General features: G+C 44.1%; 1 protein-coding gene across 3 annotated transcripts in view; it reads right to left on the minus strand.

Annotated features, from left to right (window-relative positions):
• Positions 1 to 1,993: 1,993 nt before the first annotated feature.
• The window catches only part of Ank3 (ankyrin 3), a 316,865-nt gene continuing 300,606 nt past the window's right edge, over positions 1,994 to 18,252 (minus strand). For 2 of the 3 annotated variants that reach the window (XM_028780244.1, XM_028780243.1), the window contains exons 19-20: positions 10,376 to 10,461; positions 1,994 to 3,520 (exon numbers count right to left, since the gene is read on the minus strand). In XM_028780244.1, coding sequence (XP_028636077.1) covers positions 10,396 to 10,461 — 66 coding nt within the window. In that variant the 3' untranslated portion in view covers positions 1,994 to 3,520; positions 10,376 to 10,395. The remainder of the gene's footprint in view (positions 3,521 to 10,375; positions 10,462 to 18,252) is intronic. The other variant, XM_028780242.1, reaches the window with a different exon arrangement.

Genomic DNA, 18,252 nt, shown 5'->3' on the forward strand with positions numbered 1-18,252 from the left:
ATTAGGAAATTATACACCTTTTAGTATGCTAATTGCCTGGCCAACAAATACCCTGATTCTCCTGGACGAGGCACAAAGTTCTACAGTCGCTGTTCCTGTGGCTTCTTTCTGGGCGTCTCATGGTCAAAGGCGAGCGGATGCTTTGAAGAAAGTCAAGCTTTAAACCACTTTTCCATTTGCATTTATTTACCATGGAGGGAAACTTCGGCTCAAGGTGACACTAAAAAGAATACGGTGGGATGCTGGGATACCAGCGTGAGAGAGAGACGGCTCTGCTGCTTGAGTAGCCAGTGAAGACAGTCTCTTCTGGAAGCAACTCTTTCATGTTAACAAGTTGGTAAAAATGTAAAAAGGAGAAGAGGTAAATCTCAGGATTTTATCAGTCACAGTTCTCTCTCTCTTTTTCTCTGCCCATTTTACAGAAATGTCAAAGAAAAACCTAAATACATTCAAATGAGCTGGCAGGTCAGACTCTATTAAAAATACAAACATATGCCCCGTTCGGTGCAGAATATACAGAAGTTAGAGGCGTAAATAAAATCTATCGTACTTCAGAGACTTCTGGGTAAATTCATGGCTTTGGTGTCATCTGGACCTCTCAGCCTGTTCCAGAAGTCACGTTTCCAGGCGTATAACGTAACCCCATTTCCCCTAATAAGTTTCTAGATCCGAATAATCTCTAGCAAGGCCGGGGGTGAGGGTGGGGGTCTGGAATTCAGAGCTCTTAAATGGTTGTTAGTCATGCAGAAGCATTGGGGACATGAAAAAAAAAAAACAACTTTCAGGCATGGCAGCTTGTCCTTTAGTGGTGGAGGTGGGGATGGAGGAGACAGGGACATCAGGCAAATGACATGCAAATGTACTCTCTGATTCTTTGTTTAAAGTGGTTTCTCTGGACCAAATAGGGTCTCCAGTACCTGTCTTCTCTTGGTATTCTGGAGAGTATTCATCCCATTGGACGGGCAATGACAGCCTTGAATGACATTTAACATTCATTGAATACTATTAACTGGGGCCTGTTACATCAAGGATAGTTCCTAACTCACACAGTGGTGGTAAGGACTGAGTCAATGAATAGAATGTATTTAGGAGAAAAATGTTGTAGTGTGTACTTGAAGTTTAGGGGTTGTGACCTTTACCACCCCGAATGTGCCATGCCTGGCTGTGGGCTGGGATAAAAGTTGAATCAAAGACATGCCATCTTTGAACTCTTGAGTCATGAAATCAGTGGCCCCCAAACTCCCAAGTGCCTGTCAGGGTTGGGTAAGAAATAAGGCTAGGATGGTGGGAATCACACATGTAGCTGGAGAGAGCAGGGGTCACAGCACTGGTGTCTTTTGGAACGGAGGTCTGCTGTTGCCAAGAGAAGTCCTGTCCAGTCTAGTGGCACGGCACTGTAAGTAGACAGGGCAGAAGGCTCGAAAAGTCAAGGCTAGCTTGGACCAGCTAGTGAGACCCTGTCTCAGAAATATCAAGGGAAGGCCTGAGGGTACTGCTTGGTGGGTAGGTCACGTCTTTTAGCATGCTTGATAACCAGTACCAAAATAAAAGGATAAAATAGTAAAAAATATAATGAATTTTCTCCATTTGTAAGCTCTGCCAACAGATGTCAGTTAAGAAACGAAGCAGACCTGAAAACCCCCCAAACTAATGACACAAAACCTAAACAAATACTTTCTGGGGAAAAAAAAAGCAGCCACAGGCAGATGCTTCCTGGGAACAGCAATCGATAATTTCTTAATATTGGCTTTATAAATTTCTACTTCTTTTGTGGGACCGAAGAGCCTAAATAGATGAAGATTACTTCATCTTTAGATCCTTGCCCCCACCACCCCCCAAATGCACAGAGTTTATGCAAGGTGGGTGTTTTGGGGAGAGAGTGGAAGGTTCCAGACTATGGCTTTAGAGACTGGAGGCACAGACAGGACCCCTGTGACTGGGGATTAGACAGCTAGGTTTTGCCAGAGGACACAAGGACACTGTAGAACCCAAGTAAGTGAATGGTTGAACACATTTTATTTTTATATACTTAAATAATCAACTAGGTTATCCAGCGGCTGCTTTTTTCTGGTACATTTAGAGCTAGGTGTCCATGGAGGTCGATTTCAAGTTGAGATAGTGAACAAAGGAACCTCACCAAACCCAAAGAAAGATGCTCTATAAAACTCGGCAGCCCCGCTAACCTAATGGGGCACTGCTGGGATGGTTACTAGTGATTGGCTTGCTGAAAGGGTCTACATCTCAGAGCCAGTACACGATACAGCGATCTTTTTTTATTCCTTTTTTTTTTTTTTTTAACAGTGCCCTTCGATCCTGCTAGATACGGGTTTCCGGTCAGTCCATTTTGTTAAATACCCACGACTGGGGCCTCCTGTGAGCACCGTCCACCTCTATAGTGGCAAGCATTCCCCCCCCACCCCGTAAGCACTAACAGCGCCCCTCCCCCCACCCCAAGCAAACTACTGTATAGTTTTTTTTTTTTTTTTTCATTTTTGGTCATTTCATTGAAAAATTGGCAATAGCAATAAATATTAGATGAAGGGCTTTCTGTTTACAGATAAAATCTCCCGTGTTGCAGGAGACTGTAGTGTTTGCAAAATTGGAAAAGGTTTAATCAAAATAAGGTGATATGCATGCATCAAAATATTAGTATTCTGAAGAAAAAAAAGTTTTTTTTTTTCTTTTTCACAGAACTACAGAATTCCTCGTTTGGGGGAAATTATTTAAATTTGCAGCAGGTTTTTCTTTTTTAAAGATTTGCATTTTCTTTTTAAAATCAAGCTAGCAGTTTTGCGTGTACAAACATCATAGTTGCTAATATACAAGAAATCAGTGAAAGAGTCCCCCGTGTGCGCAGGATCCCCATCCTTGTCCAAGGTAAAGTCACTTGGGACGCCTGTCGTTGGATGCATTTCTGCTGTCTTTGTGTTCTGTGAGGCAGGTGCCTTATAATTCTTTATTGTAGTTTCTTCTGTTAGAATTTACAGTGTTATTATTTACAGCAAAACTATTGATTTTTTTATTATTATTTTTTTTCTTTAAAAAAAAAAAAAAGAAAAAGAAACAGTGTTTATACCCTGACAGTTAGTTTGGGTCCGAGGAAAATAAGGCGAGCTGTTGTGGATTCAGTAATTTTAGTGTGTCTTCTTGTGATTTGATAGTTCCACTCTCTGCTGTCCCTCCTCCTGGGTGGCACAGGTGTGGTTTTGTCTGTCTTCTTTGAAAAGTACACCAAATTACTTGAGACCGAGTCTGAACGATGTGGCTTCCTGTGTCTTACACTGCACTTGCTCGGTGCACGCATGTGCCAGGAATGAAAGTGAGTTTCCATGCTCTGTAAATTGGCTCATGCTAAATAAAAAAAAAAATTGTGATTTTCTTTTTCCTTCTGCGTTAAAAAAAAAACATCATGTCATTGACGAGTGGAAGCAGCAGACCCACACTCCGTTCTGGGTGAGTATTTTTCCTTCCTGTTGATCTCTGGTGAGTTTCTCGATACTGGCAGTACGAACATTCGATCCTGTGGAGAACACAAATGCAAGGCAGTGAGTTTAGTTTTCATTGTTTTATTTTATTTTATTTTATTTTTGGAGACAGGGTCTCAATGTAGCCTAGGCTGGCCTTGAACTTGCTGTGTAACCTAGGATGACCTCAAATTCCTGATCATCCTGCCTCCGCCACAGTAACTAGGGTTTGTGGTGCTGGGGTCTAAAACCTGGGCTTCCTGTCCTCTAGACAAGTATTGTACCAACTGAGACACATCCTTCGCCTTGTTATATATAAAGGAGAACTTGCCAATGACATCCGTGCTGTTCACCATCGAGGGTTCAGAGACTGAGGGCCCTCGCTTTGTTAATAGGGTGTTTGTTTAGCCTGCTTGGGAAGTACCTCAGGCCCTAGGGTATCCAAGGAAATGGAGAAATCAGTTCTATTGGCTAAGGTGACTCTTCCAGTATCACACAACCTTCCTGAGTTCGTGGTATTCAAGGAAGAGTTTGAAACTCTTGTCCTGTCTCCGAAACTAGGATAACTCAGGGCTCCTCAGCTACTCAGGAGCTGTCTGTAGCTCTCTGGCCTGTACCCCAAGAAGACAAGTTTTGCCTCCTGCTCTCCCTGCTTCATACAAGAGTCTTGCTGCCTCTTCCAAGTCGAAAAGCTGACAGACCTGGAATTCCACCTCGAGGCAGGAAGGATTATAAGAGAAAAAAACAAAAAAGAAACCTGTTCAGTCACAAACCGCCAAATCTCTTCTGAAGCTCACGAGAGCCTTTAGAATCCAGTTTAATCCAGTTTCACTAGGACTGAACCATCCTAGTGACCTTGGGGTTGTTTATTCAGACAGGTTTCTTCCTCTTTGGATGGATTACCCAGGTCACCCTACCCTATATAAACAACCCTGAAACACCTCTCCCCCTAGTCTCCTGTTATGGGTCTGGCTGCTTTTTTTTTTTTTTTTTTTTTTTTTGCATGTGTTTACGACTGACCTCCTTGTCCCAGGTCACCAGTGATGGGAGCCAAGAACACCAGAGTACCCCACTCCTCTGAGATTTCAACACATGTCCTCCTCTAAGGACGGAAAGTGACTCACTTCAGTAGATCCAATTACAGAGGGTGGGCAAAAACCCTGTGGATCAGGATTTTCACACCGTGATTGCTGTCATTAAATCCAAATCTTCCAGGCACCAGGCGGCTTAGGTGGCTCACTGGTCTTGGTCACTCTCGTCATTCAGGGCGAATTCCCAGCAATGTTGTTATGTGAACTTTCCCTCTAGTCTTCCAGCATCCCAGGGATGTGAAATTTTATCCCACCTCTTCTACGACAAGTTTAATAGGGTCTAGTAAGTTTCTATAAACCTTAGACAGAATAGGTGAACTCTCACCCATTTCTTTACATTTTCTAATAACGGAACTAACTTCCCAAGTTAATTTTGTATTATAAAACAAAACAAAGCCCGTCTCTTCTCAATGTAAGCCGATAATGTCTTTCTAGACAGAGTGGGTGGTTTTTACAGCTTTTTAATATTGGGTTAATTATACCCTGCCCTTCTATATGTTGCTATATAAAAAAAAAAAGCAGTAGTCATCCTTCAAATCTTTCTTGTTCTTAGGTAGCCAGAATGTAGGTCCCAACCTCATGGGTTTAGCAATGCTAGTTAGACAAAACATTCCCTACCAAGAACAGCATCGTACAGAAAGGACCAGGACCTTGGCTAAGCAACTGTTAGAAAATGACCTAAGGTGAGAGCGCCCTCTGATGGATGGGATGTTGTGGACAGGCGACGACGATGCCGTTCAGAAACGGAGTCTGGAACTCTGTGAGCATACATAGCTAAGGGAAAGGACTTAAGACACCTTGGAAGGAGGGGCGCACCTGTGGCTAAGCATATCCTTCCGAATATAAAAAGTGGGGAGTCACAGCCGTTCCTATGCTAGTTTGTCTTCCCTTTAAGAAACATGTTAACTGAATCTTATAGAACACGGCTCCAGGGGTCCTAGTACAGACTCAGGGGCGGACCTGAGAGTCCATTTAGGGGCCTATGGCAGTACTCAGAGTTTTTTTTTTGTTTGTTTGCTTGCTTTTCATTCATTTTGTTTTGAGCCTGGTGCACAACGGACGACATCTTTCCCCACATCTTCTACTGAAGTCACGTTCTTTCGTGGTTCTTAAACATGGCTGTATAATAGGATTTAATAAGCCCCAGTGTCCAGTTCATGCCACAGGGGCCAGTGTTGAAAACAGCAACCACTCCCACCCTGACTCTTTAGTTAGTTCTAGCGTTTGATCAAGCCAAAGCGTCAACGATAGGTCCTGGGGGCACGCTTCCCAAGGCTTAATGTGTACATAGACATCTGGGGTGACCTACATGCATGGCTTCTGTTTTTTTTTTTTTTAAAGCAATAAATTTTCATTACAAAATGAAACTACAATTGAAAATTAAGGTTTACTTTTAATTTTGGTTTTAGTTTTAAGTTTATCCTTTCCTTTCCTTTCCTACCTCTCTTTCTTTCTTTTTTTTTTTGGAGGCTGAGTTTCATTCTGTCCTTGAACTCTTGATCTTCCTGCCTCTAGTAGCAGGAATAGAGACACTCGCTAGCCCACTCGGCTGAAAACTTAGCTTAAAACAATACCCATCTCAGGACAGATTTCCTCTTCAGCTAATACCAATAAATGAGGCCTTTTCTTTATTTTTCTTTTCTTTCTTTCTTTCTTTCTTTCTTTCTTTCTTTCTTTCTTTCTTTTGTTTTTCAAGACAGGGTTTCTCTGTGTAGCCCTGGCTGTCCTGAAACTCACTCTGTAGACCAGGCTGGCCAAATGAGGCCTTTTCAAATTTGTCCTTTCCCAATGACTTGATTTAGAAACACCTGAAGCTGCAGAGCCAGCAAGGGAAAAAAACAAGACATACTGCAATCAGATGGATGCATGTTTTTAAAGGTCAAGAAAATGCATTTACTTCATTTTTACTTAAGTGTTTATTATATATCTGTTGGGAAGTGAATTACCTCAATCCTAATAACAGGGCAGTATTAAGTCCCCTACTGCACAGAGAATTAAAAAGGCAAGAGGCAAAATACCTGGCTTCAGTTCTGTCTCCATCATGTATCAGGAAAACAGACGGAAAGCTATCTGCATCTCAGGTGCATTCTGGGAAAATGTCCCAGAGAGGACCCGAGTGGGATGAACTACTTCAGGCTCTGATGGGGAGAGGAGTGGTCACCACGTCCTCTGGCTTTGTCTCGGTCTCTTTTGACTTCATTTCTTGGTAAAGAAAAGGGGCAGTTACTGACTGCCTCAGTTTATCATGAGAACCTTCACTTAAAATGGGGACGGATGGCTCAGCCGTGAACTCCGCCCCCTCCCAACCCCCCCCCCCCTTCCAACCCCCGGTCTGCCACCGCTGTGCCTGGGCTTGGCCAGCTGCTAATCTTGTTTCCTTCTTGCTTCTTCTAATACTTTTATAATAGAGCCTCTTAACTGAGGGTTTCTGTGGGCTCAGCAGCTACTGTTAAGCAATTTACGCATATAAACTGACTGAATTCTGAAACAACTCTGAGGCACGTGACTGTCATCTTTCTACAGAGGGTTATTGTTGTTCACCTAGGTGTCATCCCAAGCCCCTTCACTGTGCCCACTGAGGAGATGGCAACAGGCAAGCTAGGTAACTTGGCCAAACCCACAGGGTTGGTAAGCTGCTTGGCACCCCCTCTGCCCCTAATGGCCACACTGAGATCTCCTGGCCCAGAATGTCTGCCACTGGCAATCATGGATAGGTACTGAGTCCTCTAAACCTTTTGATAGTCCAGCCTCAGCCGCTAAAGAGCTAGAATTACCTGTATGCACTTTCCAGCTTTTGAGGGAAGGGGATGTGGGCAGGTCGCTTGCTGCTGGGGCTTGAGCCCCGGTAGAGCCTTGTGCATGCTGGGTAAATACTCTACTACTGAGCCAGTAAGTAACACTAGTGCTTAGTGGCTAGGCTATTGCAAGGTTGAGAGCTTAACCCCAAAGGCCATGGGCTGTGCAGGCCAGCTCAGTGGTGACATTTTTACCTAGCACACCTAGTCATTTCCTGTCAGTTTTAGAGTGAAGATCAAATCCCCACAGGTGAGTAACTTGGAGTTCACTTTGAAGACCGTCTATCTACATATGATCTAATGGAATTTTTTTTTAAAGTTTTATTTATTTATTTTATTTATATGAGTACAGTGCAGCTGTCTTCAGACACACACTAGAAGAGTGCATCGGATCCCAGTAGAGATGGTTGTGAGCCACCATGTGGTTGCTGGGAATTGAACTCAGGACCTCTGGAAGAGCAGTCAGTGCTCTTAACCACTGAGCCATCTCTCCAGTGGAATTCTTAAACATTGATTATTTTTAACTATTTACTATCTGAATAACCTTGAAAATTTTATTGTAATTAATTAGATTAGTATCTAATATGACCTGAGTTTGACAATCTGACTATGAATTACTTAATTATTCTGAACAGTTTGTAATAGCGGCTATTAAAAGGACTGCGTCTGACCTTGTATTCTCCAGTGGGTATAGGTACAATGTCTATCTAAGAGTAACAAAACTAATTTTAAATTTTGTACCCATATACAAAGATTTATACCAATGAGAACCTTAAACCTGCATCAATATACAAAATTCTGTGTCAGTGTAAGGAAATATAGCTTTAATTCTGCATCAAAAATATAAAGATTGGGGCTGGAGAGATGGCTCAGCAGTTAAGAGCACTGACTGCCCTTCCAGGGGTCCTGAGTTCAGTTCCCAGCAACCATATGATGGCTGACAACCATCTGTCATGAGATCTGATGCCTTCTTCTGATGTGTCTGAAGACAGCGACAGTGTACTCACATAAATAAAATAAATCTTATATATATATATCAGTGTAAGATCATGGCTATAAAATGCTTTAAGAATAAATGTAATAATCTATCCCTGTTTGTCTACTTTCTTATCATTTTACTCTTGCTCCTTTTTTTAACCCCCTTCCTTTTACCTAAGGAAGAAGGATAGAGAACAGAAAAGACAGAAATCCCCAAGTCTAAGCTCTCTGTTTAGTTTCCTCCCTGTCCAAAATTATTTGTGATTTATCCCTTAAAATGACAACATATCTATAATTCCTAAAATGACTGAAACCATCCACCCCAACTTCAGGACCGAGATGATGGTCTTCTTCTATTTGCTTCCTGTTTACTTGGGGCGACCCTGCCATCACTGCCAGGCCAGGTCTGCAGGAAGCCCCGAGGAGGAGCATTCTGGAGGGAGCCAGTTAGGACTTACGTCCTAGGTCTGCCGCTTTTATGAGACAGTGGACAACTTTCTTAACCTTTGGGGCCGGTTCCTTATGTTAGCCAGGGATGCTAATGGCGCCGATCCAAGAGGGGAACTGTGAGAATTAGCCACAAAGAAAGACTCCAGAGTATACATGGTAAATCCTGTTTCCAGGCATCTGTGTTGACTGGGTCCCACCAAAACTCTAAACTGTTAGTCTAGTGCGGCAGGGATGGTGGGGTTGCTGTTTCTAGGGGATGCAAGCCTCCTGAGACGCAAAGGAAAGGCACCGAAGAGTGGACACCGAGAGAGTAGCTAAGGATCTGTCCAGGAGGGTGGAGATGTCGCTCAGATGGTAGAGCGCTTCCCTAACATTCATGAAGCCCCTGGTATGGTCCCCAAGACTGCATCTGATCCTCAATACCGCATAAACTGTGCGTGGTGTGGTACTGACCTGGAACGCTAGCCTGAGGGGGAGGCGGGAGGATCAAGGGTTCAGGGACAGCCTCAGGTACATAGGAAGCGTAAGTCCAGCCTGGGCTCCAGAAGATCTCGTTTCAAAATAATGAAATAAAAATCTAATAAGCCCGAGGTACCTAAAATGAGGTTATTTCTCAACCCCTTATCTCTGCAACCGAGTGTCAGGGCTTTTCCGTGGCAGGAAGGACAGACAGGTCAGAAAACGAGACTAGAATTCCCGCTCTTTGTTACTTCTGACTTAGGAACTCAAAGGACAGAGAGGAGAGGCCCCGAAGATACAACTTCCCAAAACTGTGTCTGCACCCCAGGTTAGCTTTCTGATCGTATCTGTATCGAAAAGGTACTAAAGTGAAATCCAGAAAAACAAGAACCCGAGTCTAGGCTTACATACAAGACTGTATGGAATTCTAATTTAACTTAGATGTGGTGACAGCTCCGCCCCCTCCCCCTCCCCAACCAGGGTTTCTCTGTGTAGTCTTGGCTGCCCTGGAACTCGACACTCGACTCTTACGGTCTGGGGCACAGTCCATCGGATCTGTTGCTCGGCAGTCTTCCCACAATGACTGTATATGGCAACTGCTTGTCACAGGGAGCCTCATGGTAAGGGACTAGCAGACTCAAACCACACTTGCATGTGCTTCTGCAGATGCCATCCCTACACATGGAGAATCTTTTTTTTTTTTTTTTTTGTTTTGTTTTCTTGAGACAGGGTTTCTCTGTGTAGCCCTGGCTGTCTTGGAACTCACTCTGTAGACCAGGCTGGCCTTGAACTCAGAAATTCGTCTGCCTCCGCCTCCCAAGTGCTGGGATTAAAGGTGTGCACCACCACCGCCCAGCCATGGAGAATCTTTATAGATCCAACTTGAGTTAAAAGTTTACTGTGCATATGTGTATATGTATGTAGGCACATACATATACATGTGTAGCTACGCATGTTTACATATATACACATATACATCTGCATACATGTAAAGAAATAACAGGATTTATTTTATTTCATCTCCCAGTGAGATTTCAGTAAAGAAAGAGAAAAGGAAAATGGGAATCAACTTATTCAGAGAACCCAGAAACTTCTCGATTCTTTTAAGTCTAGCTGCTGACATAAGTGTACTTCCCACCTGGACTGATGTCACTGTCACTAGTGGGTTTTCTTCTCCACGTTCCGGATTTCCTTCTTCGTCTTCACCTTATAGCCTTCTCCCTGCTGAAGGAGAGCACGAGTTACATGTTTGCAGTGGAAGAGTTTGAAAGCAGTTTCCCACACTGGTCCCTGGAGGCTGGATTAGGAGGGAGAAGGTGGTGAGAGCACCAGACCACGTGGCATCCTCAGACACAGATGACCTTGGCTTTGACTGCACAGACCAGCTCCCGAACGGCCACAGCATGCAACAGCACTTTCCAGGTAAATACAACGTAACGAGTAACAACACAGAGGGTTAATGATTTCAAAGAGCAGCCAGCCTGTTTCCTAACATAAGGGGGGGGGGGGGGGAGAAATTGCCAACCACATCCACAAGGCACCTGAACCCCAACCGTTAAAGATACCCATTAGTTGTAATTGGTGAGTTTTGGAGGCCAGCGGAGCCGTAAACAGGCTGTGGTAGTATGACAGGAACTTCCTAAATAAGCACGGAGTAGGACAAAATGCCATGGACGGTCCGACAGCTTCTCTGTAATTAGTTTATAGAATTACCAACTCTTCTGCATCCTGGTCCAAAACAGCACCAACTTCTACAGATTGGGGTTGTCCTTGTTGAATACCAGGTCCATACTTCTCTGACAGCAAGGCACCTCACACTTAGTTTTTACTCTAACAGAAGGCTCAGAGGTCTTTTTTTCCGTTCTCACCTGGTCCTCAGAAGTTTTCAATTTGCTTCTTTTTTTGTACATAAACATAGTATTTAAGAATTTACTTTCTGCTGGGCAGTGGTGGTGCACGCATTTAATCCCAGCACTTGGGAGGCAGAGGCAGGTGGATTTCTGAGTTCGAGGCCAGCCTGGTCTACAGAGTGAGTTCCAGGACAGCCAAGCTATACAGAGAGATCCTGTCTCGAAAAACCAAAAAAAAAAAAAAAAAAAAATTACTTTCTACCCATTAAATAGGATAAAGACTTGGGAAACAACAAAGAATAATAGCAAGATGTCTGCTTTGGCAGAAAAGGGTTTGTTGAGTGAACTATGTTCAGAGTTGAGTTGGGCTCTGTGTTAGCACATTGGACAGCGGGCTGTGCAAAGCATGACAACAGAGTTTAGATTTTTCTATAGGATGTGATGGGCAGGACGACCCCATATGGAGATTGTGACCTAAACTCTCTGCCACCCTAATATTGTCCTCCCTCAGTGTCCTAGATTGGCACCCAACTGAAGACCATGTGTAGATCCTCTCAAGCAGGTTGTTGATGGTCAAGGATTCTGCGTCCTCTTTCTCCTTCCAATGAATGAATAAGCTTTTATCTCTGTGGTCATTCTGACAATAGTATGTAGCATTCAGGTGCGCTATGAAGAGAAGTAGCTGGACCTCACACAATGCCTATTAGAAGAAGCCAAGACAAAACCCGAAGCTTCCACGCTGCAGCAGCCGCTCGCTTAGCAGGGCTTCCCAGGGAGAAATCACAGGAAATTCTACCCTCTACTTTCTCCCTGGCAACCGGTCTACATTACCACGTCATCCTGCTTCCTCTCTTGTGGACCAATCCGTCTTATTACTTTCCGAGTGATCTGTTGGAAGCAACACGGAGAAGTAGGGACTAGTCTGTGTCGAGAGGGGGCGCTAGAACCTATAGCATTACGACGGTGTTTCTCATGCGGGGCATTTTAACTCTAGAGGAAACCTGTGTCAAGAGGGGGCGCTATAACCTATAGCACGCAACGTTGTTTCTCATGCAGGGCGTTTCAGCTCTAGGAGAAGCACAAAATCTCAATGGCGATTACTTTTCTAGTGATGAGGTTGCCTTCTTCATCGGTAAATTGCTCTTCTGTGACAGATTCACCAGGGATGGTTTTGGCTTCCTCCCCCTAAAGGATGTGGCATAGAGATAGGCGACATGAGAGAGGAAAGCGTGGGTGGGTACTGAGCCAGGTCCACAGCACACCACACAGCAAGACACACATACTCTGGAACTGTAGGGAAGTCACACACTCTGCTTCCCTCCCCAGCGAGAAACAAGACTGACGTCGTGGTTGGTTAGTCAACAGTCTTACACCTCAGGCATGTATGGTAGAGACCGCAACAAATTTCAAGAAGATAAAAGATGCAGTTAACCCAGGGATAAGCCAAGAGGCTTCGTTGGTTGAAACAAATATTAGTCAGCGATTAATGGTAACAACTGAGGAACGCACTCGAACAAAAACTCTTGGTCATCGGTCACACCATAGCTCAAGCGATTTTAATGGAGCAAGTTCTATCTAATTTGATAGAGGCATTTTCTGAGTTGGGAAAAGATACTTTAAGAAAAAAATCATGCACTAAGGGTAATACGTTTTTTTGGAAAAGATTATGGAAAAGGTTCAGGGTAGAGAAAGTCTCCTTTGTGGGGTAGCGGTGGGGAAACTGCGGTTTCGTACGTGAGGAGAGCTGATGCGGTGTCCGAGCATCCACACTACCACACTACCGTGGGCCAGCAGGGTGGAAAGAGCATCTTATATTTCTCGGCATTGATTCTGTTATTAGCCGCTCTCTCACTTCAAGTGGGAACTGCCGGCGGTCTTCTGAGCTCATTCTTAGCCCGGCTTCTGTGTGGTTCTGGTTGACTCAATGAGGAGGGTTAAGGAGGCTGGCGGACTGGAGGGGTCTTACATCCCAACGCTCTGAAATCTGCAGCAAGTGTTTCATGGGGGAGCTATTCCTGTTTCCTGTGGTTGGTTTCACATGTTGGCAAGAATGCCGTTTTATTTTCAAGATAAAGGTGTAGAGGCAGCTAAAGGGCCACGAGAAGGCCATGAAGGGTTTTACTGTGGGTAAAGCGTGAATGAGTGAAATACTTCTGAGGTGATTCTGGCTCTCTGAATGGTTCACAGGGAAAACTGTTAGGAGCCTCTAGCAAGACAGAAATCCATTTTCTGTGCTCTGAGCATGCCCTTCGTGGATGCTAATTTTTTATTGATTTTTTAAGAACCTTAGAAAAGAACTCTGGAAAGGAATGGAGGGAGTAGAAGGAGGTGTGGATACAAGAACAAGATATGTATAAGAGTATCATTCATTGGCTTAGATGAATACCTTCTGAAGAACCAAAGCCCTACTTAACAATCACTAACGAAACCGCTTATTGCACTGTTCCGGAAGGTGAGCCTTTTCTTCGTCTTATTACTGAAAATGTGTAACACACAAGTCAAAGATGGAGACGGCTCTCTTTAAGACCAAAAGGAGGGCCAGGAAAGACTTATGGAATAGGTCTTTTGAAAAATCTATGCCTATTTACCTCTCCATCAATTGTGCTAGAGTTCAAAGTTCTCAATGAGAGGTCTCTGGAGCCCCTTTAGTAGGAGAGAGAACAACTGCTAATAGGGTTTGAAGGTTCATGAAGACTCCACTGTGCTTTCACATAAACAAAGTCCTCGCTTCACTTAGTCCTGCTGGCGAGAGTATTTCTGGCACCCTTCCCTCATTTTGAGGAGACAGCATGGTGTGTGTGTTTTGGGGGTGTCCTCATCTCTGGTGGACTCCTTAAGGACCACACCCTGGAACTTCCTTTTGCAGACCTGTGAGAGGAATGACTCTTTTTCTTCCTAGACTTCTCTGAATATATAGGAAGGACATTATACAGAGTGTTGGTTTGCATCCATGCATGTGATAAAATGTCAACTTCCTAAACTAGAATGAGTGTTATATATTTTGCAAAAAGCCATGACCTGTCTAGGATGCACTGTGTGTCTATTATGCTGGTTAGTTTTTTATATCCACTTGACACAAGCTCTAGTCATCTGAGAGGAAGGGCTGCTTCCACGAGATCGAGTTGTAGGCGAGCCTGTGTTTTCTTAATTAGTAATTGATGCAGGAGAGCCCAGCTTAGTGTGGGTGGTGACACCCTGGATTCAACAGAAAAGTGGGGTAAGCCAGTCAGTTTGCAGCACTCCTCCATGACCTCCACATCAGCTATTGACTCCAGGTTCCTGCCCTGACTTCTTTCGGTCATAGACTTCCACTTGGAAGTGTAAGCCAAATAAACCCTTTCCTTCCTAAGTCGGTTTCGATCGTGGTGTTTCATCACTGCAATAGAAACCCTGACTAAGACATACTCTAAGAGACCTGTTATGTATAGATGTGTGTGCTTGTGTATATAAATGATGCATGCGTGGGGAAACTCTGAAGTTGGTGAAACAGAAATGATACATAGTTTTATATAATTTTGAGTTCTTTGGTTTTTGGGGAAGCGTACATATGAACTCTTCAAAATTAAGCAAAAAAAAAGTTGAAAATCACAATAATACATTCACGTTGTATAGTTTGGATATTTACCAATCTTAGTAGTTTGGCTGTGAATTGGACTTGCTAGGAGCAACAGAGGCAGGATTCTTCTAGTCTGCCTCTGCAATTCCAACAGAAGACTAAATAACTAGAAAACATCCTACATACATCAAGCCTGTTGTGCCGTGGTGTCCTGTAACGATTATGGCTGTTTAGCTTTTGGTTTCTCTGTCATAGCGAAAGGACTCTCTTGAAGCTTCTCTACAGTGACTTTACTCTTAGGAAGATGCTCTCCTCAGCCACAAGGCCATCCTCTGAGGTGACTATGGACTCACTCTCTGTAAACTGAGCACAACTTCAAAAGGTGGACATTTGGGTAGAATATAGATTCCTGCCTCACAAAGCCTATGTATGGCCTTCTGGTTTATTTTAGGGGTTTCCACACACACTCTAAAAATGCATGCAAGTGTTGTATATATCACTATCCATACGTTAAGCTCAAGTGCACATGTAACTCCTGCTTAGAGGCAGACTCGCTGATGTGCGGGTAGGTTAGGGAACCAAAAGAAAGAAAGAATCTTCACTGGCTCAGCGGTGAGGCTGTTTCCTTATGGGTCCTTTTTTTTTTCCTCCTCCCTCTGGCTTTGTGGTGCCTGTGCAACTGTGTTTCTAGTAGAGTTTGGTCAGCCCTTAAAGCGGCAGCTGCTGCAGAATATTGGGGCAAAGCCACAGAAGGCCGCCCCACATTTGCGTGAAAAGCAAGTTGCCTCATGGTGTGTTCAACGTGTTTTCTCTGGGTGATTCACTAGTCCTCATTCATGGGACTGAGCAACAGGGCTAGAGGACCCTGAGGCCCTGCTCTGCCAGCCGAGAGCATGGGAACCGTGACCAGCTGTCAGAATTTTAAGGACAGCAAACCACATGCTTGAAAATAGTCTATGGACTTCATCTCGAATGTTTTTAGAATCTTTGAAAAGTTGTACTTAAGCAGATCTGATGGTCCCCGCCCCTGTGTCTATCCTTCATGAAAAATACAAAGCAGGATTGAGAAATGGAGGGAAACTCAGCTCTCGGCCTGCGCACTTCCCCTTCCCCTCTCTCCACAGATACCCACTAGAAGTCTCCGGAGGTGTGGCTCACCCTCGGTGTGCCGAGCATTGTGAATGGCTCATCACGTGAGAGGTGATACAGACCTACCATGTTCTCAATTATGCACGATGAAGGTGGAATTTTCATTCCTAGCAAACACTGGTCCCAATACTTAAAACGTTCCTTTCCGTTTTGGGCACGGGTTACGTATCACTACCACCTGTCTGGCGTTTCCCAGGTCGTGCGCATGCGCACACTGGGCTGGGACCTAAAATTCTCAGTCACTGCTGGATAATGAGGAGACAGCTTTCCTTTCCAAGTCCAGGCCAGCAGCAGCCTGCGGCATTTCCCTCTCTTCCACCTTCGATTCTGGAGTATTGATTGAGCACTGTGTCCACTGTGCCCTCTCACCAAGACGGAGGAGCGCTTGTTTTCTGAGAGAGGCGGGACCCAAATGCCAAGAGCTCTCAGATGGAATTCCATGCAGAACACGTACTAACACACAACAAGCCTTCCTTCCGGGTAGTTCTTTTACAAGCCTTCATGTGTGCAAAGAAACAGCCAGCCAGCTGGTTGTTAGACATGCCGAACTTCCCAACGCTCATTAAAGGCTTCTAGACACAGCAGCACCGCACCCCCCCCCCCCCCCCGCTGCTGGTACCTTTATAATCACACGCCGTCGTATGACCCGGGTAGTGACCCTCTGCTCCTCCTCTGAGCTTGAATCACTCTCACTGTTTCTCAAGTCCTGATAAATGCATTTCTTTTAGTATAATTTTTATCATCAATACTAAAAACAAAAGATATTCTGAGAAGGCAAATTAAGTAAGAATTATATTTACTTATTTTCCCCCTCCCCCAAGGAATAGCAAGATATATGATTAAGAGAATCTTGGGAGTTGAATGGAAGAAAATATCTTAGCATGATTCAGGCTGTGTTTGTGTCTGTGTATATGTGACTTGGGTATGTCTCTGAATATTCTTGAATGTGTGTGTGTGTGTGTGTGCATATGACTAGGTGTGCCTCTGTGTGCTTCTGTGTGCTTGTGTGTGCGTGTGTGTGTTGTGTCCACAGTTAAAGAATAAAGTAATTAGCAAGGTGGTGGTGGCACATGCCTTTAATCCCAGTACTTGGAAGGTAGAGGCAAGAGCATATCTGTGAGTTCGAGGCCAGCCTGGTCTACAGAGCAGTTCCAAGACAGCCAAAGCTACACAGAGAAACCCTGTTTTGAGGGGAAAAAAAAAGAATTGAATTCCTGTTTACACTAGCTTTAAATCTGCCTGCGTGTGACTTGAATGTATGATCTTGTAATTTAGGCCCTACTACACTTGGTCTCTATAGAGAGAGGCACGTGTGATTTTTAGGGAATTCCCGTTCAGTTTGTTAACTATATCAAAAGCGACTCCTGAGGTTGACACTGGCACTTGTTTGTAACAGGAGAGGAGGGTTCAGCAAGGGCTTACGCAAATGAGTGAGGGATTATGACCCTGTGAGCACCTGGGAACGTTTGTAAAGACACAGAAAGAAATGACAGTGTAAGAAAGAACATTGCTGGGACCATATGACTGTAAGTTCAAGGCCAGCCTGGGCAACTTCATGAGCTCCTGTCTCAAAAATTGTGTGTATATGTGTGTGTCCCAGACACAGCTCAGGGGTAGAGAACTTGCATGCGGAAGACTTAATAGTTCATCCCCCAGGACCCAACGGAGACTGAGAGAGAAGGTGAGAAACAGTAATTTTGCAATGAACTCAGGGGTCTGAAAAACTATCGAGTGGCAAACAGTCTATAATTCACGTGGGAAAATACTGTTATTTGGTAAATATTCTTTGCCATGCTATTTATTTGCAAAGGTAGGATTATGCAATTGAGTAAGCCAGGGAGCTAGGAACTGTGTAGTTAGTACCATTAGGAAAAGATATGGCTGTATGTGTTTGCAGGGGATGAGGGATGGGGGGATTAGAAAATCACGATAGGAGGGAGAGATAGCCATTAGGTAAAATGAGAAGGTAACACACTAGGACATAGTGGCTGCCAACAGTCCACTGGCAAGTAGTTGACGTATTAAGAGTAATGTTAATCCTAACTTTATATGAGGTTCCACTGGAGAACACAGCTGCCAAAGTAAATACCTGCCGGTATCTGTATCTGTGCAAGAAACAGCATTTAGGAGCTGGAGAGATGGCTCAGTGGTTAAGAGCACTGACTACTCTTCCGGAGGTCATGAGTTCAAATCGGAGGTCATGAGTTCAAATCCCAGCAACCACATGGTGGCTCACAACCATCTGTAATGAGATCTGATACCCTCTTATGGGGTGTCTGAAGACAGCGACAGTGTACTCACATATAATAAATAAATAAATAACCTATGGGCCAGAGCGAGCGGGAGAATGGGGAAAAAAAACCCAGAATTTAAAAATCACATTCCCTGTAGTAGCCTTCAAATTTCACAAAAAGACAGATAAAGGAGAGGGGGAAAAACCATTTGAAGGACCTATTAGAA

This window comes from Grammomys surdaster, unplaced genomic scaffold, assembly GCF_004785775.1.
Source record: "Grammomys surdaster isolate TR1022 unplaced genomic scaffold, NIH_TR_1.0 367, whole genome shotgun sequence".
Lineage (NCBI taxonomy): Eukaryota > Metazoa > Chordata > Mammalia > Rodentia > Muridae > Grammomys > Grammomys surdaster.